The sequence below is a fragment of the Seriola lalandi genome, unplaced genomic scaffold (genome assembly GCF_002814215.2).
Source record: "Seriola lalandi dorsalis isolate HSWRI2012SDOR001 ecotype SW California unplaced genomic scaffold, Sedor1 jcf7180002054296, whole genome shotgun sequence".
Classification (NCBI taxonomy): Eukaryota; Metazoa; Chordata; class Actinopteri; order Carangiformes; family Carangidae; genus Seriola; species Seriola lalandi.
The window spans coordinates 173,723-200,243 of NW_019524849.1; the positions used below are offsets into that span (position 1 = coordinate 173,723).

Genomic DNA, 26,521 nt, shown 5'->3' on the forward strand with positions numbered 1-26,521 from the left:
CAGTGAGGACTCTGCAGCTGCAGGTGAGTCCAGGTGAGACTGAATCCAGGACTTTAAACCTGAATCAGAGAAATCTGATTCCTTCCACAGGGCTCAATATTTTATTCCTCTGCACAGAACTGAGAGAATAAATAATCCCGCTGCTGGTTCCAGTCCAGATAGACAGACAGAGACGCGCAAACAACACTGAAAACACCAGTGATATTTAAAGCTGCTGTTTACCTCACTGTATGTGCGTGTCTGATATAAACAAGTCTGAAGTCAGTCATGTTTGTCCTTTAAAGGTCTGAGGAAAAACTTCATGAAGCCACATATTCAGTAACTGAAACATCAATATAATCAATAACTGATCAGGACTTAGGTCTGATCACTGTTCACCTGTGATCACCTCAGTGAATATTATATAAAAAAACACGTCATCTCTCCCATGATTCATCACCCCCCCCCCCACATTTAAAAACACTTCTGGGCTGGTACTTCTGCTCCAATACAAGACCTGGTCCTCTGGTTTCAGGACCTGGGGCCAGATGCATAAATGACACAAACAAAAAACATGTGAACGCCATTTCCTGCACATAAATTAGTATTTATAAACAGAATGTGTCACCTGACACATTCTTTTGACCATGTGTACACAGTTTTCCAGAGTGATCCACTTTACAGTGAAGTGAATAAGCCATTTAATTTAACAAAAAATAAAATAACTTTTCAGAGCTTTTGTGCGTACACACATTTTCAGTCATGAATCTACACAGTTTTATGCATCTGGCCCCTGGTCTCCTGGTTCCAGGCTGCGCTGTCTCCTGTGAAGTAAACCGGAGTCTGGACTCTAACAGGAAGTGGACTCCACACGGCCGGTAAAAAAATGCTCTAAAAATCTTTATTGTTCCAGAGAATATTGACAAACAGCTGGAAATCCACCGACCAATGAGACGCTCTGATGGCAGCCGAACGCGTCAGCAACAGAAGAAGAAACTGTTCTTACAGATGTTTATAAAAAAGAAAAATTACAGGAAGAAAATAATTTAGAGAGATGGTTTAAACTCCGCCCCCTGATGGGTGTGTGACATTTGACCTTTAAATTGACGTCTGACAGACAGAGCTACAATTCAAATAAACTCAAACTTTATTGTTTCCATCTGAAGGTGAAAAGCTGTTGTCTCCACCCCTCGCTTTCTCCATGACAAAAAACAACAAAACAAAAAAAACAAACAATAAACAAAAAAAAAACTGTAGAAGAACCGAGTCCTGATTGGTCGATAATGTACAAATATCCTACAAGTCTTTTATTTTGTTTGTTTCCTGTGAGACAGGAAGCTGTCAGAGCCCAGTCTCCTCCTCATGATGGTAACCACCTGCTGGGTGGAGCTCAAGGCAACGGTAGCCAATCACCGTCCTCAGCAGCAGTGGGCTCCTCCTATTGGTGGGTTCTGAACTTCTTTGGTCCTACAGGTTTACTGAAACAGTTAAAAAAAAAAAAAAAAAAAAAAAAAAAAAAAAAAGGGACAGTTCACTATAGGTCAGAGACGAAAACCTCCTCCAGACCAGCTTCCTGTTAAAACCACATCAGAACTAAAACCAGAAACATAAGTGTCTGTCTCTGCCTTTCATTTGCCTGTCATTCGTTTTCTGATTCACTGGGCAGCAACATTCACACCTGTACAGATGTACTGTACAATATATCTATAGAGTTTACCTGCACAGTACACCTGATGTTGTATATGAGGCACCTGTTCTCTCAGATACTGAATCTGAACACGCTGAGGTCTCTACACCACCAGTCACAAGGTTTACAACTCCCAGGGTCAAAAGTCAGAGGTTAACTGAACAGTTCAGGTGACCAGGGACTGAACTGTCCTGTAGATGTGACAGAAAACCTGATGAAGACACTGGTGACCTTTATCTTTCCTGCAGCAGTGAAGTTACTGATAGTTGATGATGACAAACCCTCAGATAATCACTCTGACAACACTGTACTGCAGGAAGGAGGACTGTACACTCATGTCAGAGAGGAGGGAAAAAGACAGACTGATTGGTCAGGGCTTCATCCTGCAGCAACATAATGAGCTAAAACATCAGAAGACCAGAACATGATCAAGACATGACCAGTCTCCAGCTCTGAACCACATCGAGTCTCAGACTTTTAACAGCTGATAAAGGAGGTAGTAAACCTCTGATCTGTAGTGTACAAACAGTGTTAGTTTGTATGATGGTTCTTACAAGTCAGGAGAAGGTCCTGGTCTCTTCACTGCTGGTTTGGCATCTTTACTGGTTTCTACAAGAGAAAAACACAAACAGCTGATCAACAGGACTGAAGCCTCTTCTTCTCTGTTCTTTAGTGAAAGGTCTTATGCTCTGCTGCTTCAGGTTCTGAGGCTCTGGACCTGCATTGACCTGCAGGTCAACTGGTCGTAGTGATCTCACCTTGTAACCACCGGACCTGCGTTGCCGGCCCGTATCCCTTCTGGTTGCGAGCAGCGATGCGGAAGATGATGGCGGGTTTGGTGGTGTAGTCGATGTGGGCATTAGCGAGGCTGGAGGCCTGGACCAGGCAGGACGGGTTGGGACCACAGTAGACCCTCATGAAGGCCAGCTGGGCAGGAACAGAACCTGAACCGGAGGTGGCCTGGCTGGACTGGATGGCCAGATATACGGAGTACTCCATGATCTTCCCAGATGTGACAGCAGGAGGCTCCCAGGTGAGCTGAGCTCCATCCAGGTTCTGCAAACCCACAATGAAAGATTAGAACCTTATAACAGCTGAATCTTTTTCAGAGGCCTCAGTGACTGAACCTCATTTCCTATGATCCTCTCTGTGGATCAGACTGCAGCTGTCAGGTTTCATAGTGCAACATCAACTGATGTTAGGAAACAGGTTCTGAATGCCAACAGTCAGAGCAGGTCTACCTAAAATTTATTCATCTGTTCATCCATTCATTCAACCATCCATCACTCGCTCGCTCGCTGTTCTCAGTTAGCCTCCTCTCGGCCGCACACAGACCGGTGTATACGGATGAATCTGCAGAGTGATGAGGTCAGTGATTTGCTCTGGATGGATCTGTAGATGCACACACACAGGTCTCTGTGGACTTTACAAACAGGTGTCTCACCTTACTGATCTTGATGGCGCAGGGTGCTCCAGGGAAACCAGGCAGACACGTCTTAAACGCCGACACCTCGGAGAACGCTCCACGGCCGCAGATGTTGATCCCTGCAACACGGAACTTGTAAGCCGTCCCCGGCTGCAGCTCCACCCTCCTCATTTGACTGTAGTCCGGCATCACACCTGAGTCGTCCTGCAAGTACATGTTATCAATAACCTGATCAACACGGCTGAGTCATCCTGCCAATATCTAATCAATACTATGATCAACAAATGACAAAATACAAGCCTCTTTTATACACTGGTTATAAAGGACAGACCAAACAACCAGTCTGAGACCACCCAAACTGATCCATGTTATGAAGTATGAAGCTCTTACGTCAGCCATGTTGTCGTCGTACGGGACGTAGTAGTGAGAGACCACCATGTTGGTAACCTTGACAATGCCGACATCACACCACCGATTGTCCCTCACCGAAGACTTCATCTGGACCCCCTGATCCAGTACACATAGAGACACACACTTGTGTTATATTAGTTGCGAGGACTCTCCTTGATGTATTACATCTCTAGCCCCAAACCCTTTTAACGTGCTGTTAGCATGTCTTCTGTGTGTTTGCTGCCTCCTCCGACCCTCAAGCAGCTGCTTCTCACCCCTGTGGTTGCTGCGATGCCATTGGTCACCTCCGTCACCGTGGCAGCAGCTTGGATTTTAGTTGGACCAACTGTCAGAGATGGGGCGGGGCTGAACGTGCTGGCCAATCGGGCAACGGCGCTCGTTACTGCTGATGATGTGAGCTCGTGCCCGTTACTCTCTGCTGCAGGGTCATTGAGGCTGTCTGCTGGAGCCAGGCCCTCTGGAAAACAGGGTTAGAAAACCTTTCTGAACACACCTGGAACAAGTCTGAGCAGACCTTGGTCAGGACCAGATTACTGACTGTCCTTGTTCTTTATTCTCTCTACCTGTAGGCACATTGCTGTGCTGTGATTCTGGTTCTGCTGGTTCTGGGTGGTTGTGGATGTCCTGTAGCTGCTGTTGGACCAGAGCTGCCAGTTCCTGCTGGGTCAGAACGATGGGGATGGACTGATCCACCTCTGCTTCACCTGCAGACAGAGACAAACATGTAAAGACACAGTGACCACAGAATCCAGTTTCTAACAGCTCTCAGAGCAGATTAGGGACCAGTGCTCCCCCCACAAGCTCTGAGGAACAAGACTCTCTGAGACTAACTCCTAACCCCGGACAGAACTCCAAACACCAGATCCCGCTCGATAACACTAAACTCGTCTGAGTTTGAGAAGATCTGACAGGAGTACTGAGATAAACTGACCAGATCCAGGTTCAGAACCTGCAGAGACTAAGAAGACTGAAGCTGGAACTGCAGCTGAAAGGGGTCCAACAAAGACCTGGATTAAGGTCTGAAGACTTTTATAAAGGAGATACTTTTAAATTTGTCATTATCATCATTGATTATAGACTTATCAGAAAAATATAAATTTTTATCACTTTACAATTAAATCTACAAAGAGGGTATCTGAGAGTGTGTGTGTGTGTGTGTTACCAATGTTTCCCGCTGCCTGCAGTACAGCCTGTATTGTCGCTTGCTGAGCTGCTTCCTCCGTCACATTCAGCTGATCTGGGGTCAGTCCTGTCGTCATGAGGGTTGTCGTCCCGGATACCACCTCACCTAGGTCCCCTTCTGATGACATCAGCTCCTGAGGAAGACCGCTGTCCGATGTCCCTATCTGAGTTTGGAGTGGGGATGGTTAATATTACTCTATGTACCTCTGTATGTACCTGTGTGTGTGTATGTATGTGTGTGTGTGTGTGTGTGTATATGTGTGTGTACCTGTGCTGTTGCCTCGCTGTCCTCCACATGAACCTGCAACACTGACGATACTGATGACATCACAGCCTCAGAATGGCTGTCAGTATGCAAAGGCTTCTCCACCACCTCTGCAGCTGCTGTCACCATGGCAACAGCCACTGTCTCAGAAGACTCCGCCCTGTCATCTCCGACCAATGAGGATATCTCCTATACACACACACGCACAACCTGTCAGTATCATCCCCTCTGTGTGTGTGTGTGTGTTTGTGTGTGAGACTTACAGGTATGGATGGTCCAGGTGTGGGCGTTGCCTGTGTAACCGTGGTAACAGCTCTGCTCTGACTGGTTGTGGTGGAGGAGGCGGAGTCAGAGGAGGAGACTGGGTTTGTGGAGTCTACCTGCAGACCGTCTCCACCCTGCAGAGCTGGAGACACAGAAACCAGGAAGTGAGGTCACTTCCTGCTGAGTGTACCTGATGCACCTGTACCTGCAGTCTGCTGAGTACTTGATCTTCAGTCACAGAACTGGATCCAGCTGATCCTAGACCCAGATTAACTCAGATTTCATCATCTGTTTCATAACCTTCAAGCTCTGAACTGAGCGACCAGATTTAACCTGATCAACAGACTGATCCTGATCCAGACTGATCCTGATTCACAGACTGAACCTGATCCACAGACTGATTCTGATCCAGACTGATCCTGATTCACAGACTGATCCTGTCATCATCTCTTTCTGTTGTATCTGCAGTGTTTACACTTGTCTGGACCAGTACACTATCTGCTCTTGACAGACCTCCCTCTGTGATCCTTATGTTTCCTGGTCATCTCCAGGACTAGCTGAAATAATTCCAGGTTTTCCAGGAACTGGTCTAACAGGTATAGTCCAGGTGTGTGGGTGTGTCAGCAGGTTACCTGTGGCTGTGGTAGCAGTGTTGGTGGTTCCTGTCTCATGTGTCTCACATGGTGGATTTGAACACACCTGAAACCAGAAATGGAGAGTTTTAAACCTGGTATACCTTTAACTTGTGCTCACCTGTCGATCCACCGGTTGTCTCACCTGTCTGAGTCCTCCAGCTCCTGCTGTGGTAGCGGTGTTGGTGGTTCCTGTCTCATGTGTCTCACATGGTGGATTTGAACACACCTGAAACCAGAAATTGAGTTTTAAACCTGGTTTACCTTTAACCCATGCTCACCTGTCGATCCACCTGTTGTCTCACCTGTCTGAGTCCTCCAGCTCCTGCTGTGGTAGTGGTGTTGGTGGTTCCTGTTTCATGTGTCTCACATGGTGGATTTGAACACACCTGAAACCAGAAATGGAGAGTTTTAAACCTGGTTTACCTTTAACCGGTGCTCACCTGTCGATCCACCTGTTGTCTCACCTGTCTGAGTCCTCCAGCTCCTGCTGTGGTAGCGGTGTTCGTGGTTCCTGTCTCATGTGTCTCACATGGTGGGTTTGAACACACCTGAAACCAGAAATAGACAGTTTTAAACCTGGTTTACCTTTAACCCGTGCTCACCTTTCGATCCACCTGTTGTCTCACCTGTCTGAGTCCTCCAGCTCCTGCTGTGGTAGCGGTGTTGGTGGTTCCTGTCTCATGAGTCTCACATGGTGGATTTGAGCAGGTGTTTCCTCCGTTCAGACTGACAGGAAGTGGAGGAGCAGACTGCTGAGCTGGAGGCTGGATAGAGCTCACCTGTGGGGGAGAGGGGAGGACCTACAGGTCAGGGGAGTCATACAGGTAGTGTAGGTGTACAGGTGTGATGAGGAATGTTCAGGAGCTTCCTCTGATGATTTACAGGACTCAGCTGATCATCAGTAACAGGTGACTTCTGATCACATAGTCTCTGCAGTTTGAGCCGATCTGAGTTGGTTCAGTGTTAGTTCTGGTCCAGACCAGGTCTCAGCCCTGCAGCATGTACAGAGTCCTGACCCAGTTCAACCCAGAGCTGTTGAGCTGTTTGTTACCTGTCTGACCAGATCACCTGAGTCAGGTAACTCGCATCATTAATTAAAACACCTGAGTCACTTCACCTGCAGCTCTTGGCTCATGTTGGTGGAGGCAACGGTGGTGGTGTTGGTCGTCCCCGTCTCGTGGGTCTCACAAGGTGGGTTGGAGCAGACTCTGTCGTCACTGCCGATTGCTGCCATGGCAATGGTGGCGGTGTTGGTGGTCCCTGTCTCGTGGGTCTCACAGGGCGGGTTGGAGCAGACCAGCGTCACTGCAGTATCATCAGTGACATCATCAACACAGCTGATTATTTCCTGCTGAGTGAGGTCGTACTGCAGTGTTAGTGCTGATATCTGTTTCTGACTGGTCTGAGCAGTACTCGTAGTACTGGTTCCTGTACCTGTAGTAGTTGAAGTACCTCCAGCTGACCCCCCTACAGTGGTAGTAGTAGTAGTACTTGTAGTACTTCCAGGTTCTTCTGAAGTAGGAGAAGCCATGATGGAGACGGGCAGATCCTGGACCAGTAGATCCTGGACCAGAGGCTGAGCTTCAGCACCGCTGGGAGTCGTGATCAGAGTCACCTGCAGAGGGGAAACAGTATTACTGTACTACTACAGTATTTCAACAGTACCACTACAGTATCACAGTAATATTACAGTGCTACAGTCCGACAGGTTTTATTTTACCTGTTTGGGTCCTGCTAAAGTAGCAGTTGCTGTGGTAACCTGACTGGCCAATGAAGCAATGGATGCCAGGGTGGTGATAGGTGTTGCTAGTGAGGCGTTGGCAGCAGCAACAGCTCCACCGGCCATCGTGGTGGAGACACTTCCTGTTACTGTTCCCAGATTGGACACACCTGCAGAGACAAAAACACAGACTCACATGTCAGAGACTCACCTATTGGAGTCTGTCTACTCAGAGACAGACATTTCTACCGGTGAGTCATTGCAGGACCTCCTGCAGTGTGTTCTTGTGGGGGCACCCAGCACCTGACCCGTGTTTACCTGTGGTTGCCTTGACGACCATGACGGTGGATTTGGAGCCGACAGCTCCCGGTGACACCAGTCGGACTCCGCTCATTGGGACGGTCCTGAGGATGGTACCAGGTGTACCTGGAGCTCCTTTCAACACCACCTGAACACACACACACACAAGAAATCTGTAATTTGGGAAATTTAGTTTTTGTAACCCCCTTCACCGATCACAGAAACTAGGTTTTATGCTTCCATGATTCTTGAAGCTGGACTTGAAGCTGCTGAGTGATCACTCTCGGCTCACTGCTGACTGTGTGTGTGTGTGTGTGTGTGTGTGTGTGTGTGTGTGTGTGTGTGTGTGTGTGTGTGTGTTACCTGTGTGAGCCCCTGCTGACCGCCTGCAGTGATTTTGGGGACAGTGGTGATGATCTTTCCCATAGTTCCTGGAGTCACCATTTTGGTGGACAGGATGGTGATTGGACTGCTACCACCTGCAGGGGGAGGGGCTTCACTCAATCAACCATCACACTAGAAATAAAAGCTCAGGTATTCAGGTGTGTGTTGTTCATGTACCTGCTCCCCCCTGCAACGCAGACACGGGGATGGTTTTGAAGATGGTGGTTCCGGGTTTGGAGGATGTCGGGGAGACGCCCAGGATGGTGGGTTTGGTTGGTGTGGATCCAGCCTGTGTGGCGCTGAGGATGGTAGTCTGTTTACCATCTGCTGACGACACCAGCTTCAGGATGGTTCCTGCTGGGAGGCCGCCCTTCGTCTGGAACAGAGACACAAAGGGTTAATATCTGAACCGCTTCTTGGTAGAACCCAGGAGAACTCTGGGTAGAAACCATTAGAACTGAGTAGAAACCAGTAGAACTCTGGATTGAAACCATGGTACCTGGATGATCTGGGTGACAGGGCTGCTCCCAGCCTGACCAGTAACCGCTCCACTCTGAACTGGTTTGGTCTGGACCATGGACACCACCTTCCCCAAGTTACTGAGGTTACCAAGCTGAAACAGAGGCAGGATGCTGACATCAGATCTGTCAAAATGAACATACAGGTGTGGGGGTCACGCCCAGCAGGTAACACTCACCAGAGCCCCGCCTCCTCCCACACTAAGTGGACTGTTAACGAGAGTGATGGTCTTTGTGACTCCACCCACCACCGTGGTGACCACCTGGGCCTGTTGGGACACTGTCACTGTGCCCGACTTATGGACTGTGATGATTGGTCGGCTGGGGGTCCCTGGAGTGGAGACTACTGAGGCCCCGCCCACCTGAGCAGCAGCTGTCTTTAACATCCGAGTGGCCGGGTTGCTCACCTGAGACAGAAAACAGGTGAGTCTTCCTTCTGTTGTGTGTGTGATGGTCTAGGCAAGTTCTGTGGTTTCTGCTGCAGGTCTCAGTATCTATGTTTATCTAAACTGACAGATTCTAGATCTGCCTGAAGTCACCTGCCTCACAGCTTCTCTGAGGCTCTGCCCCTATAAAAGCTGTCATCTCCCTCTCTCACTAAGCCTTCTGAGGGCTGGTTGAATTTCTACACCTCAGACCTACCTGAGCTACACCTGCTGCTGGAGGCCTCAAACAGCACGTCAAACCAGGCCAAGCATGTTTATAGTTTGAGGCCCCATGGCTGAGGTTCATGTGGACAGGTGTTTCAGTTGTTTCTGGTGTTTGTTGTTGTTTTATGATGATAACTTTCCTGTATTAAACCTGATCATTTAATTTCCAAAATTTCCTGTGACACCTTTATGTTACCAACACAACATGACAAACTGTGTAACCTCACACAGATGGCTGTAGACTGTAGTTACCATGGTAACAGGAGCAGCCACTTTGACTGGCAGACTGTTGGATCCTGGACTGATAGCCACCGTCTTTACAATCGTGGCTCCTGCAGCGACGTTCAGCACAGTCGGCGAGGACGGAGGGATCTTCTGAGTTGCTGCAGCCGCTGCCGCCAACGCTGCCATACCACTCATCTGAGAACCGCTGCCTATTGGCTGTAAGCATACGGACAGCAGGACAGAGGTTCAGTGCTAGAAGTCATATACCAGAGCTTTTAGTCGTATCTCATGGCCTTCAGATAAATACAACCACCTGTTGTCATGTGACTGAAATTTGACACAGTACACACAGTCACAGTTGAACCATCTCCATGACAACTGGTCTGTTGTTACCTGGAGCTGTAGAAATAAAACTGAACTGAATGACAACAGGTGATCGTACTGAGGTAGACAGGGCTTTGCCATCGAGAAAACTGATCCATCTCATTGACAACTCCACAAACTGTTTGTGGTTGAAAGCTCCAGTAAAAGTAAGTGGAACAGTTAAGGGAACGGAGACAGAAATCTACCTACCGTCCCCTGTCCGGGCTGAGCAGGTACCACCATACGAACACCTGCAGGAAGTGTCGTCACAGCAACCGGGGATTTGGGCGCGGCCTGTCTCACTGTGACAACAGAGGCTCCTCCCACTGCACCTGCAGCTGCTGCCACCTTCAGGACAGCTGCAGAAACACGACTGGTGAGAAATCTTTACATCTACCTGTTTAATCATTTGTAGATGTATGTGTGCAGGTGTGTGAACACACCTGGTGCTTTGGCAGCAGCCAATGGGCTTCCAGGTATGGAGGCAGTGGGGGAGGGAAGCAGCGTGATGCCAGACAATGGGTTGGCCTGGGTCGCAGGTGCCATGGCGATGGGGCTTTTGGGGGAACTGGCTCCAGGTGTGGCAGTGGGGACAGGGTTGGGGGCAGGGCTGGAGGCAGGTGAGATAGTTGCAGGTGTAGCAGGGATGTCGTACTTCTGCACCTGCAGTAGGTAAGTGTCTGCGGTCTGCGATGGCCCCCAGCTCACCTCCAGAGACGACGTGTTGGCCCGGACCAGCTGCACACGAGAGGGAGCACAGGGACGCTCTGAGGACAGACAGGTGAGACAGGGTCAGACACACAGGCAACATCACATCAGACAGACAGGTGAGACAGGCAGGAGCCAGTCCTAAGCAAGCCAGAGCTGAAACCTCAACACATTTCATTCTGGTTTCTGCCCACAACACAGGACTGAGTGCTCCTCAAGGTAACCAACCACCTGCTGCTCTCTGCTGACTCCTCCTCCACTTCCACCTCAGACTCCTCCTGCTGCTCTGCCCTCTACTGGTCCTAATCATATCCTTCAGATAAAAGTACATACACATCAATGTCTGTAAATCCTCGACGGCTCCTCTCAGCCCGGTGCTGGGACCCCTCCCCTTCGTACCCTACCTTCCTCCTTCAGGTGACCTCATCCACTGACACTTTCTCAGCTTCTGCTGCTGACAACATAAAGTTGACGTAGCTACCAATTCCATCAAAACCCACAACTCACTCCACCCTCACAAACTGCCCGGGTGAAAAAGAAGCACGAATGAGCTAAGAGGCTCTAAATAGCTCCCCCTCTTTACTGATCTGAAGCCACAGTGACCTCTGACCTCTTTCTTTCACCTGAAACAAACAACCTCAACCTCTGACCTCCTGACACCTTCATCCAGCCACATGCAGACTGGATTCACTGACAAACCTTAATCCTGTTCAGTGAACTCCACCACATCCACAGCTCCTCTGTCTCACTCTCATCAACAGGGGCTCAAACTCAACTATAGAAATAAAAATGTACTATTATTGTTGTACACAGCACCAGTGCTCCTCACCTGTCTCCAGGTACCAAAGGTCCTTGCAGCACACCTGGTTGTTCCAGGCCTTCCTGTATCCGTCCCTGCCACTCCAGATGTAGAGTCTGGAGTTGATGGACACGCTGCAGTGACCTGCTCGAGCTCTGGGGACGTTCTCTTCCAGATTGTCCATCAAGACCGTCTCCCAACACAGGGTGTCTGAGCAGAGAGACAGGTAAACAGACGGGTAGACAAAGGGGTGGATAGACAGAAGGACAGACAGGTGGACAGATGGGTAGATAAAAAGGCAGACAAATAGGTAAACAGTCTGTGTGACTGTATTCATCATGTGTGGTCAGATGTCTCCTGTGGAGTTTTTTACCTCTAGTAACCTCTTTGTTTATGCAGATGCACCAGTGTGTTCACATGGGTGATGTGACACACACGTCCTACCAAAGGTTTTCACATGAAATCACAGATCTACAGTGTAGACACTGCGCCAACAAAGATCAAGAACTGTGAAGGAAATATTGATGTAAACAACATTTTTCCTAAAATCCTCTTTGAGGAAGGACTCAGGAATTGTCTTCATCATGTCTGAACTGTAGGATACGAATTTCTTAGATATTAGAGGGAGACATGAGAGTGGATCTTCACTCTCCTGTTGTGACTCTGACTTCATTGTTGAAGTGGCCTGTCTTACAGAGTTTCCCACAGGTGGAGCATTTACTTGTGGTGGTGCAGTGTGTGACTGATGTGCAAACATAGTCTCATGCTGTTTAGAGAGGGGGACTGTGACCCAGGTTATTTTCTGTCACAGCAGTTTAACCGATGTTCCTTAAACGCCTCACATGCAGACTGTCAGAGCAACTTCCCTGATGTTTGGTGGCTGCAGCTGATCAGGTGCCTGCAGCCAACCAGCAACCAGAGTGACTAGTACTGTGTGTGTGTGTGTGTGTGTGTGTGTGTGTGTGTGTGTGTGTGTACCCAGGTTGAGGCAGGCCAGTGTGTTGGTACACTTCCACTCTTTCTCATGAGTCGCCACTTTAACATCATCCATCACCAGAGGAACCCAACCTCCAAACACATACATCCTGACAGAGAGAAAAACAGGTGGAAAGGGAGACAGGTGGAGGGAGAGAGACCAGTATAAATGTTAGATTAATATTTGCATTAACAACAGTATTGTAGTATAAATACGTGTTTGGAGTATTAGTACATGTATCTTACTTGTTGTTGATGGTGGTGGCAGAGTGCAGGCTGCGGGGGAGGGGGGCCATTCCACTGAGGGCTGGTTTCCTCCAAGTCAGAGAGTCTGTGACATCATCAGAACAGGAACCAATCAGAAATCAGTACAGGTTAGTTAAAGCTTGAGCTGTTATCATCCTGTCACTCATTAAACCACCAGACCACTCAAAGTCCAACCACTGTCACTGCCTCACCTGTGCTGAGCGTTCTCTCACCTATGTCTAACCTGCGCTGAGCGTACCTCACCTATGTCTCACCTGTGCTGAGTGTAACCTCATCTGTGTCTCACCTGTGCTGAGCGTAACCTCACCCGTGTCTCACCTATGCTAAGCGTTCTCTCATCTGTGTCTCACCTGTGCCAAGTATGTCTCACCTGTGCTGAGCGTAACCTCACCTGTGTCTCACCTGTGCTGAGCGTAACCTCACCTGTGCTGTGCGTTCTCTCACCTATGCCAAGTATGTCTCACCTGTGCTGAGCGTAACCTCACCTGTGTCTCACCTGTGCTGACTGTAACCTCATCTGTGTCTCACCTGTGCTGAGCGTAACCTCACCTGTGTCTCACCTGTGCTAAGCGTTCTCTCATCTGTGCCAAGTATGTATCACCTGTCCTGAGCGTTCTCTCACCTGTGTCTCACCTGTGCTGAGTGGGCCTCACCTGTGCTGAGCGTGCCTCACCTGTGCTGAGCGTGCCTCACCTGTGCTGAGCGTGCCTCACCTGTGCTGAGCGTGCCTCACCTATGTCAAGGACCCATAGGTCTCCCAGTCTGCAGCCGCTCATCCCACCGTAGATGATCAGTTTGTTGGCCGTGCGGCCAGTCGTTGCCACGGCCGTGTGACTCTCTCTGGGCGGCGGCGGTTGACCCAACGTCATCGGGATCTCCCAGCCGACCACACTGGAGCCTGGACGCAGCTCCAAAGAGTACAGGTCATTCAGGTACCTGAGAGGGGTCAAAGGTCAGTCAGAAACATGACAGAGAGTCAGTTCTAAAACTGGACCAACAGATTTCAGTTCTGGGATTTTTTGAGGCTTCATGTGGTGTCAAAGTCCAGACGGTCAGACTGTGTCAGATACCTGAGTACACCTGTCTGTCTGTTTCCCACCTGGGGATGTTGTTCTTGGGGTCCTCGCTGTCGTTGGCCAGTCCTCCAAACAGGTAACAGCGACTGCCAATCAGAGAGAAGCTGTGTCCGAGGCGAGGACAGGGGGGGGGGCCATTCTTTGGAGCTTTGGCCTTCAGACGTTTCCACTCCCAGCGACTCGCCTGAAGGGAAGAGTTTATTAACAATGCATTTCTGGACCAGAAGCTCAAACGCTTAAACTTAAACTTAGATCAGTCAGTTAGAAGTCTGAACAGAGATAGGTCTGAAGAACATTTGGTGCTCACAGATCCTGAGAGCTGGAATATAAAATATTAACTAACCCAGGCCTCAGAACCTTTCAGCTCATTAGTTCAACTTTTTAAGAAAGATGTGGGGGAAAAAAAGACTAATTATCTTGTAATGATTTCATTATTTTTATGTTGCAGAATTTACATGAACATAAATCACTCTGCAGCTCTCCACAGTCAGCTCTCCACCTGCTGCTCAGGACCAGGAATGTGTGATAACCTTTAATTGGTCAACATCTGACATGTTGTCCACGTCTTGGGGCCCCGCCCCCTACAGTGACATCACTCACCTGTAGCTCATACAGGTCGTTGCTGTATTTGCCATACTCCACCATCCCTCCAAACACCAGCAGCCTTGTCCCATCACACACGAAGCCGTAGGCGGCACAGCCAGGGGGGACATCACCACGCACCGCAGGGATGAACCACTGGTTGGTGGCTGGTAACAAGTTAGACATGTTACAGTTATACTTCATTAAACTACAGACTGAGAGGCAGACTGTGAGCTCTCTCCAAGCTGCTGGCTGCCAAAGATTGTTTGTGAGTGAAGACACATCAGAGAAATTATCAGCTGATCAAAGCTTTTAATTAGAGCAGAGACATCAGATCAATACCTGGAGCTCATTAAACTCAAGAGTTCTGGATCAGGATTTGGATCAATTATTATTCTTAAGTTATTTTCTTATTATTCGTAAGTTATACTGATGTTTATGTTTATAATTATTTGTATTTTCATATCCTATTTTCATTATGTTTTCACGTTATTTTTATGTTCATATTTCTTGGTACTTCCCGCGGTCTCAGTGTTTTCTACTGCAGCAGGGGGCGTGTCTGTGGCGTCACCAGTGTTTTCAGTAAAAACGCGCCATTTCTCTCCGTGTTTCAGCCAGAGCCGCTGTTAGCTTCCTGCTAATCTTGTTAGCATGCACAGTATCGGCATAAGTTAGCCTAGCCTAGCCTAGCAGGCTAATCAACAGCCCGCATCAGTTTAAGTCTCATCCCCATAATAAAATCACAACACAAGTTACTTTAGCTTTCAAGCAAAGTTAGCAGTTAGCATCCAGGCAGCATTAACAGATGCAAATCAAAGCAGAGTTAGCATTAGCGTCTTTTCACATTGCTGCTGTATCTCCGCACAGATCCAAGTACTCCCACAGATAAAGTACCGACATACGGGCCGCAGTTACCCCGCTACCTGTGTTGTAGACGTGCAGCTCGTCCACTATCCCCTCGTTCCCTCCGCCGAACACCACCATCAGCTCCTTGATGGCCACGGCTCTGTGTCCGTGCCGGGGCCGCGGAACCGGGCCGGTCCAGCCCGCTACGCGCTTCCAGCGGGGCTGCAGCACCGCGGGTTCGGATGCCATGACGCTGCTGTCAGGGTCCGCTCCTCCCGGTCTTCAGTGAGAGAAAAATCCAAGTTTCGTTAAGACTTCAGTAAAAGTTTAAAATCGTCTCCCGCTCGCTAACTGCGAGGGATTAGCATTATCCCGCTAACTAGCTCCGTGGCTAACTTGCCTCGGCTGACTCTGCGGGCTGTGACCAGTGTCTATCCCGGGGTCGGTAACGTGTATTAGACACTGAAGAGCTGGCCTCCAATAGACACAAACTGAAGAACCGGTTTTAAGCTCGGCGCAGATGGTGGCTCAGAGACGGACCGCTGTGCTGTTAACTAGCCCGCAGACTGCAGCGGACAGTCCGCCATTTTACCCGGTGAACACTTCAGAGTCGCCAGAAAGTCGCCGGTAGCTGCTCAGGCTGGCACACACAAACGCAGATCAGTCGGCAGGTGAATTCGTTGCACGGCTGCTCCATGCACCGGTGTGACGGGGAACCGTCGAGGTTGCTGGCCGCTGTTAAATACGCGGAGCAGAGGGGCTGTGTGCCGGGAAGGGAGCCGCCATCTTGCTGCTAACAGCAACTAAAGAAAACACAGAGCGGCTAACTGCTAACGGCTAACGGACAAGTCAACACAGCTGACAGTGCCCCACTGTTTACGCCGAATAACCTGAAAACACCTGCTTGGTGACAGTAGGTTCCTGCAGTGGTCACCAGGTGTAATTTAACACCTTTATCACGGTCACAGCTGTTAAAGGAAAGTAAACAAACAAACCTGCAGTTATTCTGAAGTTCATTGGTTATTTTCCATGTTTTGTCAGAACTTCTCAGCTGTGAATAACAATTATATATATATATATATATATATATATATTAATCAAATAATTAATTATAATAATAATTTTAAAAAGAAGTGATAACATGATCACCCCACAACAGTAAATTGATTGTAATCAGCTGTAGTCCATTAAACTGAATTTCACACTAAGACATTCTTTGTAAACTTATAACAAGAATAGTAAATTGAATGTAATGATGTTGCTGGTTTACAGAAAGAAAACATTCAGAAAGGGTTTGAAATGGGTGGATAGCACCCCCCCAGTGGGTGAACCTAGGAAGAACAAAAGAACATCACACATGTCAGATTCACATGACAACTGTTTATTTGTGTCAAATCTGAAAAGTCTATAAAATATAAAAGTGTTAAAAATTCTATTTAATTAAAATAAATCATTTGTGTCAAAGAAAACAGGAGAAAACATTTCCATCATTTTATAAGTCAACACTTTCAGATGATAAAATGTGTGAGTTTATTATCAGTGAATGTGAATAAACAGTTTAAAAAAATAAACCTCACTGGTGATGATAATGTCAGTAAAGGTCTGATCGGCACAGACACATCGGGAGACAATGGGCCCCTGGACACACACGGAGGCCCCCACCCTCCTACACTGGATGAGGGGTGGTTTTATGGTTTGCAGTCATTTTGTGTCTGTTGTCTTTTGATTAACTTTCCAATGATGTGATAACAGTCACTTCAAACTGAGGCACAGGACCACAGGCCCCTTAAACCCTGTGGAGGATGTCATATCTTCACGTAAACCTCAGCTGTCCATCGTTGGCTCACTCTGATTTCTCTGTGGTTGATTTGTTTAAACTTACGTAGAGACACCAGGATCACTATGGGCTCTCGCCAGGGTCAAAAAGACTCTGAGCCTTTGAAGTGGTCACTCATGATTCCACAGTCTGGGGCTGTAAATGAACTTTTGTGAAATAACCTAAACCACAGTGTGTGTGAACATTTGTCAAACTAAACCACCTGCCTTCTGATTGGACAGTTTGACTCTGCTTCTGTTCACAAAGCTCTTCATCTATCACAGTGTGTGTGTGTGTGTAAGCTCACCACTGATCTCGCCTGTTCATAATCTCTTTTCTCCACATGAAGAAATCAGATTTATTTCACAGGTTCACACAGACTGTGGAATCTTTAGTAACATCCCTTTACAGACTCAGAGCCTTTTTGACCCTGACATGAGCCCATAGATGACTATGGTGAGGAGTTAATGGATTCAACAGATGTGTGAACTCTGTGAAACAGCACCACTTGCAGGTCGACATCAGCAGGTGATTCTGAGTTCACAGCTGTGTGTTGGTTCTGGGAAGGAACGTGACCTCAGGTGACCTCTCTGCTAGTTGTGTTTGGCAGGAAGATAATCCAGCTCATCGCTCTCCTCTGGTCCTCTGGACTCTGCAGAGCTCTGCCCTCCGTCTAATGACACACGATGACATCATACACTGAGCCAGAACTAAATATGACCATGAAGAGATACAACCAACAAGATGAGATGAGAAATCAGATTTGAGGCATGAGATGAGGTGGAGTGAGATGGAGACATGAGAGGAGACAAGAAGTAATGACATGATGAATAAAATGAGCTCACATGAGATGGATAAGATTAAATGAGATACTGTTTATCTCTATATATAACCTCTATAACCTCTTAGTGCTGCATTGACACCATTGATCACAGGATCTTATTACAGAGACTAAAACATGTCATTGGCATTAAAGGAACCAGACTGGTTAAAGTCAGACTTGTTTGACAGATTCCAGTTTGTTCATGTTAACAATGACTCTTTTCCACAAGGTTCTGATCATTTTAACATTCGCATGACCTCCAGTGCTACAGTCAGAAACCTTGGGGTCATTGTTGACCAGGACATGTCCTTTACTTCAAACATAAAACAAGTCTCTAGGACAGCCTTCTTCCACCTGACCATTATTGTGAAAATCTCTAAAGGAAGCTGAAAAACTAGTCTAGACTGGACTACTGCAACTCTTTACTATCAGCTCTCTAAATGCTGACACACTGTGGTTCCTAGACTTACTCTCCACAATAAGTGAAGGTCTGGACCTGACTCTGTGAAGGGCCTTCACATTATGTCTGAGGATGTGGAGCTGTAGAAATAAAGGTGAATTCAACTGAATGACTGAAACACTGATGAGAGATGAGAACAAATGAGATGAGACAGAACGAGATGTGAGATACAACATGGGGTCAGTGGATGACTGGAGTCTGTGCTGAGCTGATGAAGTGAGACATAAAATGAGGAGTGTGATGATGGAAAACAAAGATGAAGAGAGGAAACATGAGATGAACAAACATCTGATATCTGGATGAAATGAGATGAAAACTGATGACGACAGGACAAGATAAACTGAGATGAAGACTAAATATGAGATGATAAAACAGAGAAACAACATTAGTTACATATATTAATATATGTATTTCAGATAAACTGAGATAAACGTGAGTGTTTGACGTACAGAGGTCGTGTGATGACAGCAGCTCTGGAGTCTGGATCCGTCCCTCCTCATACAGAGTCTTCTTCTCCAGGAAACGCTGTTTACTTGGATTAATGTCGACTGCACAAAGACAAGAAATCACATCCACTGGTTTTTAACCTTTACTCTTCATACTGGTCACTTATTGGATTAACTAAATACTGATTGTTGCAGTAGGAGAATTCACAGTGATCCAGGTCCTGAGTGAACCTGGTCTGGTCTACAGAGCACGGCCATGTTTGATGTTCGCCTATGACTCTTTTGTTTAAACCAACTAACTCCTGATGGTCTGTGGAGCCGCGAACCTACCTGCGGGCCCCAGGGACAATGACTGCAGGGACCCCACGGGAGAGAGGCATTCTGAGACACTGTAGAGACCTGCTGTGGCCCCTGCTGTGGTGTCTGGTCCTGTGACGGCCCCGGCCCTTGGTCTGTTACTGGAGCTGGGCTGAGGAGGAAAGTTGTACTGGTCCTCAGTGGGGACAGAAGGCTTGCTGAACTGGGACTCTGTGGGCCCAGTTGGACAGGGATCTCTAGTGGATGGGGACAGAGCCTTGGAGCTGGCCCCATTTGAGCTTGACTGGGAGCGAAGGTGGTACTGGGAGAAACCTCGACTCTCATCAGTTTCACATGGGCCTGCGAATGAGGAGGAGGAGTGGAGGGGGTGGGGAAGGGTGAGGGCACAGGAGGAAGACGAAGAGGACTGGTAGGTGTATTCGAGTGGTCCCAGTTTAGACATCTGGTTGGACAGAGCTCCCACACTGGAGTCCAGGGAGCTGGGGGGTCGAGGGAAGGACTGGGAGGGGGGATGAAGATGAGGTGGAGGAGGGTGATGGAGGGGGGAGGAGGAGCAGGTCATCCTCACCATGTTGTGGATGTCCAGAAGTTTTTCAAACACCTGAGTGGAAAACATAAAACACACAGGTGAGGAAGACCCAAACAGGAGCCATGAGGAACACCACAGTCCACCAGGGTCCTATAATACTCATCTACTAATGTGAATGAGTGAATGAGTGAGTGAGTGAGTGAGTGACAGTATTAACAAAAATAATAATGGAACATGAGATTTCACTTTGACTGAATCACTGATTTCTGCCTGCAGCCTCAGAGTGGGCTAAAGCCTGAGGACCCGGGCAGACACAGAGTTTCATATGATGAAGGTACAAATGTAAAATCTGTCCTGAGGGCGGCGCTAGAGCAGCAACTCAGACTCAGCACAGACAGATGAAGGTCTGCACACAGAAACACTTTAAACCAAGCAGCACTGTCTCTGACCTCGGTCATGGCCGGTCTCTTCTTCCTCTTCTTGTCCAAACAGCTGCAGGCTAGAGCCACCATCTTCATACAGCCAGCAGGCTCTGCAGCGCCCCCTGAAGACACAGCAGTTATACAGCAGCAGCTGCAGACAACAGGCAGGAGACAGCTCACACGTGATGAAAACACAAAAACACTGACCTTTCATCAGCCGGTGGTCCAGCTGTTTCTTCCAGGACGCTTCAGACGAACCAGTCGGACTGTCCTCCACCTCCTCCACCAGGTCTTTCTGCACCACCACAACCACAACCACAACCACAACCACAACCACGACCACAACCACAAGCAGAACTACATTTGAATCAAACATTTGCACAGGAACATTTGAACATGAATATTTTAATATTGGACACATTGTGTAGTCACATTGTATCTGCACCTGGTAACAGGTAAACCGTAAACGTGTGTGTATGTGTGTTCTGACCAGGTATCTCTCTCCTGACTTCCTGTCTTTCTCCAGAGCTCGACGACCAGTCAGCACCTCCAACAACACCTGAAACACACACACACACACACACACACACACACACACAGACACAGACACACACAGACACACACACACTTTTCATCAGTGGTTTCAGTCTCATCGTTGGTGCATTGCTATCTTGAGACAATAGAAAGTGTTTGCACGATTAACCAGCAAAGACCTGTTCTTAAGTCAGTGATGCAGAATTTCACTGTTATTTTAAGGAGCATTATCAAGAGAGTAATATGTGCCACTCATACACTCATGCTGTTACGCTCAAGCAGAGTGAGCTGAAAATGTTTTTAGTTGTTGGGATTAGTCAGGTAGAACATTAGAATACAGCCTCAGAAGGTCAAAACTTCTTTGTCACATGTTGTGTGTTGTACAACGTCTCTTTCACAAGGCTCTGCAGAGTGTTCTTTCTTACTACCTGGTAAATCCGCCACAGTTTTTCCCATTCATCACCTAAATTTGTCCACCACAGTTTCATAATGAACCGAAGATTTATTCACACTTCTCATCATATAAAATATTTCTAATGTTGTGATTTGTGCTGTTACTTCTCTGTAGAGCTGTGCGCAGCGCAGTGATTCACTCAGACCTTCTTTGCCCCTCACACAGAGCTGTTGCTGCCTGTGTCAGGATTGAGCTCACTGGTCAGTCACAATATGTAATCAACTGACTGCAAACAGAATCTAACTCTGTGTGAAACACTGCGTTGTTATAATAGCAATCCACCAAGGTGGAAGCGCTTCCATGAATAATTGAGAGATTAAGTAAAACCCTTTTTGAACCATGCGCCTGGATCAGTGATATGTTGATATGGAGAAAACAGCTGATGGAGTAAACAGCTGATAAATAAGCCTGATAGTTATCTCTGTACAGTTCACTTTTCAGTTTTCTTTTCAGACCTGACCATCAGCTGACTCCCATCTATAGATCACAGGTCTTTCGTAAACTAACTACACTCCCCTTCAGCCCCTACGGTGTCTCACCACTCCAAAGCTGTAGACGTCCACAGCGGTGCCCAGCTCTTTGTTCCTCACGTACTCATCAGGCAGGTATGCTAGTGTTCCTCTTACTGTCTCTGTTTTACCGACAGATGCGGTCTGAGCTGCCGAGCGTCCAGACGAGCCACGAGACGCACACCGAGCCAAACCAAAGTCCGCCAGCTTCGCCACCAGGTGACGGTCCAACAGGATGTTTGAACTGAGGGCACAGACACAGAGCATTCAGGTGTTGCTGCAGACAGAAGAGTTATAGAGGTCTGTAAACTATAGCAGCAGTTACAGTCGAGAGTCAGAGCAGCTGCCAGGACTCTGGTCTCTCTGAGTCACAGGTAAAACACCTGTGAAGACAACAGCTCCGTTTACAAAATAGACATTCTGAACCAATCCACATCACATAGCTCAGTGTGATGTCATGAAGTGTGATGTCATGTGTTGTGGTGTGATGTCATGTGATGTCATATGTCATGTGATTAAGTGTGATGTCATATGATGTGGTGTGATGTTATGTGATGCGGTGTGATGTCACGTTCACCTCTTGACGTCTCCGTGGATGAGTGGTGGGTGTCTGCCGGGGGGTGTGTGGAGGAACTGCAGAGCCTTTGATACGTCTTCAAGAGCATTTACTCTCCGAGACCAGGAGAAGAGCGCACACTCCTGACAACACACACACACACACATACAGACAAATATTAATATAAACAGATATTACATCACATCAGAATGTGTGGTGTTGTATGTCTTTGTCTTTCTGCGCGTTTGTCTCTCTCTGTTGTTGTTTATACAGTTTACAATTTTCTCTCTTTTTCTTTGAAGCAAACAATCAAACAAAAAAACAAACAAACAATAGACCAAACAAACAAACAAGCCTGGAGGAGCAGTAATCAGTAGTGTGTGCATTGTGTGTGTGTTTCATTGTGTGTATATTACATTTTGTGTGTGTGTGTTGTGTGTGTGTTACGTTTTGCAGCTGGTCCTCCAGTGATCTGTTGTCCATGTAGCTGTAGATCAGACACACTGACCCCCCTCCCTCACTGAAGCCCAGCAGGTCCACAATGTTGGGGTGTCTGAACCTGAAGGAGAAGCAGACGAGCTCCGATCATTAAAGCTGAGATAATGAGCTGCGACAGCTTCCTCTGTTTTTACAGTTCAGTGTTCAAATGTCAAACATTAGTGATTCACTTACTTTGACAGTTTCTCTACTTCAGTCTGGAAACTCTCCTTCAGCAGAGTCCAGTCCATCAGACAGTCCTACAACAACATAACGACATCAGCAACAACATCAACAACACAACAATGACATCAGCAACATCAACACAAAAAAAAGAAAAAAAAAGACATCAGCAGCAACAACAAAACATCAACAACAACATCAATAACAACAAAAAACAAAATCAACAACAACACAACAAAACAACAACAACAACAACAATAACAACAACAACAATAACCTCAACCTCAACATCAACAACAAGTGAAGCTAACCTGCTCGCTGGCAGGTTTCAGAACCTGAGTCTGTCTGTCTCCGCCCCTCCTGCTGCAATAACTGTGTGGGGGCGTGTCCCTCCAGAGGGGCGTGTCCCTCCAGAGATAACTGTGAGTGAGGGCGTGTCCCTCCATCACAGAGGTAACTGAAGGAGAGGGGGTGTGTCCCTAACTGAGGGAGTGTGGGCGTGTCCCTCCAGAGGTAACTGAGGAACTGGGGACGTAACCCTCCATCACAGAAGTAAATACAGACTGTGCTGACAGAACCTGAGCTCACATTAAAACCTGTTATCTATACAGGGATCACACCTGGACACACCAGCAACACCTTTATAATAATAAACTGTTGACAGCAGGAAATCAGAGATATCATAAACCAGTGTCTGACAGACAGGACGAAGAGACCACATAACCCCTCACTGTTCTGGAGGCCGCCTCATACCTGAGCTCATTAATGAGTATTGACACGGATTCTGGTCATGTGGGTCAGATTGGTGCGTCTGTACCTTACACCTTACATACAGGTGTAACACCCTGACATTTATCACCCTGTGAACCCCCAGATTCATCTCAGGATCGCGTTGGAGGCTCCGTCCCTCAGACTGGACCTTGTCAAAATGAGTCACGTGCGATCTGTGTTGTGATTGGCTGACCTGTTTTAGTCTCTTTACGGCACAGTCTGTGTTTTTCAGAGTCGCTCTGTACACGACTCCAAACCCCCCCTCTCCCACCTGCAGGGAGGGGGAGAACCCATGTGTCCCAGCATGCACCTCTTCATACGACCAGCACATCACCCCGCCTGTCGCCACCTGGGAGGGCTGAGGGATGACATTATCATCATTATAATTATTATTAGCATCATGTTGTATGAGTGTGTGTGAGCCCTATTTAGGTTAGTGGTTAGTAACCAAAGCCGCGTTTCTATCGCAGGAACTTTCCCCAGGAACCACGAATCTCTAAGGGAACTATGCGCGTTTCCACCGCAGGAACCGGGGTCTAAATTTAGTTCCAGGGTAATTGATCAAACCCCAAAAAAGGTACCTGGTTGGGGGGTAGTGCTTTCCAAAGGTTCAGGAACTTTGGGGGTGTGGTCTGCAGTGCTGAACATTTCTGATTGGTTGAGTGCTTGCTGCATTTTATTTCACCCGCGATGTTTAAAAGTCTGCAGTGAGTGAGTGAGCGAGTGAGCACTGAGCAAGCAAACACATTTTCCACACTGCAAAACGGGTCCGGGAGAAGGTAATGAAAACTGAAACAGGACTTCAAAAAAATAAAGGACCACAACAACCGGAGTGGCTAGGGTTGCCACCCATCACGTATAATACGGGATCGTCACATATTTGAAAATAAAATGCTGTGTCCTGTATTGAATATATACGGGACGCAATTTGTCCCGAATTTTGTTTCATGTCATGTCCTCAAAGTGCTGTGAATAATGTAATGTCAAGTAATAATTTTGCATAATCTTCCTGGGACTTTAGGCCGCAGTGGAAACGCAGACAACAATGGGCCACAGCAAACTTTTAGTTCCTGAAGAAAAGTACCTGGAACTAAAAGTTCGAAACGCGGCTCAAATGTGTTTGTGTGTGTGAGACCTGGGGGGGTTGGTGGAGGCCAGACTGCAGACTGGAGGGGGGTGGAGCAGGTCTGGGTAGCGGTTTTCCTCCTCCTGTATCTACTGAAAAAAAGAACAGAAAAAGAAGTCACCACCTGACGTCAGTGCAGTGAACGTAACACGTAGCAGGTGAACATCAGTCTTTAGTTAATGAGGGTCTCTTAAATCCAGTACAGACCTCCTCTTGAGAGAGAGACCACTGTAGGACACTGTAGGAACTGTAGGACAGTGAAACACACTGACACACACTGACACACACCCTAACTGCTGCACTGCTGATCCTAAAAACAAACACCTGTGTGTGTGTGTTACCTTTTGTGGTCAGTTTACAGGTGCTCAATGTGGGCGGGGCCTCCGAGGATTTGGGAGGGGGGTCGAACTGAGGGAGAGAGACGTGAGGACGATGAGCAATAGGAGCAGGTGGAGGAGGAGGAGGGAGAGAGGAGAAAGGCATCATACTGGGCATCCCTGCAGACAGAGAGGAGTTTTATTAAGTCCTGACTCAGAAGTCACCAGAGGTCTAAGGTCAGAGGTCATCAGAGGTGAACCCACAGCCCAGGATGACGTCACGGGGGCGGAACAGCTGTAGACGCTCCAATAGGTCGATCAGCTCCCCTACTCGACCGTTCCTGTTCTCCCACTGGTTCATCACCCAGTCGGTCCGCCTCTCCCTCCTCTCAGCCAATCGCACAGTGTTCTGATCGTGGAGGACCTCCGAGGCTACAGAGAGAGAGAGAGGGAGGGGGAGAGAGAGGGACAGTTATTGACCAGCTGATCAATAATTTCACTCCGACTCCTCTTATTTCAGACTGCATCTGTAACACAATCACACATCACCTAACGCTGCCTTCAAGTCACATCAGAGTTACTGGAATTATGAGAGTCTGACCTGTGAAAAGTTGAACAGTCCAGGGCTGCGCTCTATTTTGCTTAGGAAGGTTTCTAGCTGAGTGAAATGACGCAGAAGTGTCTAAGCAGCAGCAATGATAAGAGCTGGTTGAATTCTCTAAATGATAAGGAAAGGAGTGATGCACCACTGAGGTTTCACCTCAGCAGACACACGTAAATGTAGAAAGAACATAGCACCTGTTTTATGTTTGTGACACAAATCAAAACTTGGATTGGAAATCCTTGTCTGATCGTCTGAACCCCAAATCCATCTGTCCAGTTAGGAGTCATCATGAAGAACAAGCATATTGAATTTATAGTGAACAATATCATCATCATAGCAAAATACTATAACCAATGCATAAATGTTGTTTTACAAAGTCCCCTCCCACTGTGGAAATCACTAAAAATGAATTTTCTCTACTTAACAATTATATAGAAATGTCAAAAGCGCCTATGCCAGGAAACTACAATATTTATGTCTGAATATAATTTATTCTGATCCCTTACACAGTTTCTTATTTCTATTTAATTATTACTTTAATGGCTCAACTTTCTCTCTTTGTATTTTTCTTTCACATTATTTCATCAATTCAATCCTGTTTGCATTGTGTTTTGGTTGGGGAAAGGAGTGTTGCCCAAGTATTATAAATAAAGTTAGTTTAAAGAAAAGCTTAGTATAAGTGCAGTTGCATTCCCTGCACCTGCGATTGTCTTTTCCTAAGTCCTTATGAATTCTCCTTCACATCTTTCCATGACCTCATGACATTTTACATCGAGGTTAAGAGAGAGACAGACAGAGAGAGAGAAAGAGAGAGAGAGACAGCCAGAGTGAGAGAGACAGGCAGAGAGAGAGAGACAGGCAGAGAGAGACACAGGCAGAGAGAGAGAGAGAGACAGGCAGAGAGAGACACAGGC

At 47.4% G+C, this 26,521-nt stretch overlaps 2 protein-coding genes across 8 annotated transcripts in view; both read right to left on the reverse strand.

Annotated features, from left to right (window-relative positions):
- Positions 1–858: 858 nt before the first annotated feature.
- hcfc1b (host cell factor C1b) lies at positions 859–16,105 on the reverse strand. 2 transcript variants are annotated; one of them, XM_023406150.2, is made up of 33 exons: positions 15,340–16,105; positions 14,435–14,583; positions 13,858–14,018; positions 13,492–13,694; positions 12,738–12,822; positions 12,495–12,601; positions 11,547–11,726; positions 10,453–10,776; positions 10,220–10,368; positions 9,674–9,862; positions 8,951–9,178; positions 8,753–8,866; positions 8,431–8,629; positions 8,233–8,348; positions 7,888–8,017; positions 7,570–7,739; positions 7,284–7,464; positions 6,967–7,154; positions 6,476–6,628; positions 6,314–6,397; positions 6,152–6,235; positions 5,992–6,075; positions 5,847–5,913; positions 5,214–5,356; positions 4,954–5,139; positions 4,666–4,849; positions 4,067–4,207; positions 3,758–3,960; positions 3,483–3,599; positions 3,111–3,296; positions 2,425–2,722; positions 2,221–2,275; positions 859–1,457 (listed from the first exon to the last, which is right to left on the reverse strand). In XM_023406150.2, exons 1-33 carry the CDS (start codon positions 15,509–15,511, stop codon positions 1,418–1,420), a joined length of 5,070 nt encoding a protein of 1,689 aa, XP_023261918.1. In that variant the 5' UTR covers positions 15,512–16,105; the 3' UTR covers positions 859–1,417. The 2 variants fall into 2 exon arrangements, with proteins under 2 accessions (XP_023261918.1, XP_023261919.1); XM_023406151.2 differs by lacking the exon at positions 6,314–6,397.
- A 522-nt stretch (positions 16,106–16,627) lies between these two features.
- Positions 16,628–26,521, reverse strand: part of irak1 (interleukin-1 receptor-associated kinase 1) — an 11,100-nt gene continuing 1,206 nt past the window's right edge. The window contains exons 2-15 of one of the 6 annotated variants that reach the window (XM_023406177.2): positions 25,268–25,435; positions 25,028–25,183; positions 24,696–24,775; positions 23,754–23,918; positions 22,802–22,866; positions 22,577–22,688; positions 22,151–22,272; positions 21,604–21,817; positions 20,567–20,635; positions 20,284–20,371; positions 20,104–20,198; positions 19,138–19,726; positions 18,811–18,909; positions 16,628–17,751 (exon numbers count right to left, since the gene is read on the reverse strand). In XM_023406177.2, coding sequence (XP_023261945.1) covers positions 17,672–17,751; positions 18,811–18,909; positions 19,138–19,726; positions 20,104–20,198; positions 20,284–20,371; positions 20,567–20,635; positions 21,604–21,817; positions 22,151–22,272; positions 22,577–22,688; positions 22,802–22,866; positions 23,754–23,918; positions 24,696–24,775; positions 25,028–25,183; positions 25,268–25,435 — 2,102 coding nt within the window. In that variant the 3' untranslated portion in view covers positions 16,628–17,671. The other 5 variants (XM_087173970.1, XM_023406176.2, XM_087173969.1 and 2 more) reach the window with 5 other exon arrangements.

Bases quoted from the DNA above. Each gene is read 5' to 3' on its own strand.
- hcfc1b (XM_023406150.2), bottom strand. From the start codon at position 15,511: ATGGCATCCGAACCCGCGGTGCTGCAGCCCCGCTGGAAGCGCGTAGCG. The intron at 14,584-15,339 runs GTAGCGGGGTAA...ACTTGTTACCAG, and splicing joins GCTGCACGTCTACAACACAG to CCACCAACCAGTGGTTCATC. The intron at 5,357-5,846 runs GTAACCTGCTGA...CTGTGTCTCCAG, and splicing joins CACTGCTACCACAGCCACAG to CTCTGCAGGGTGGAGACGGT.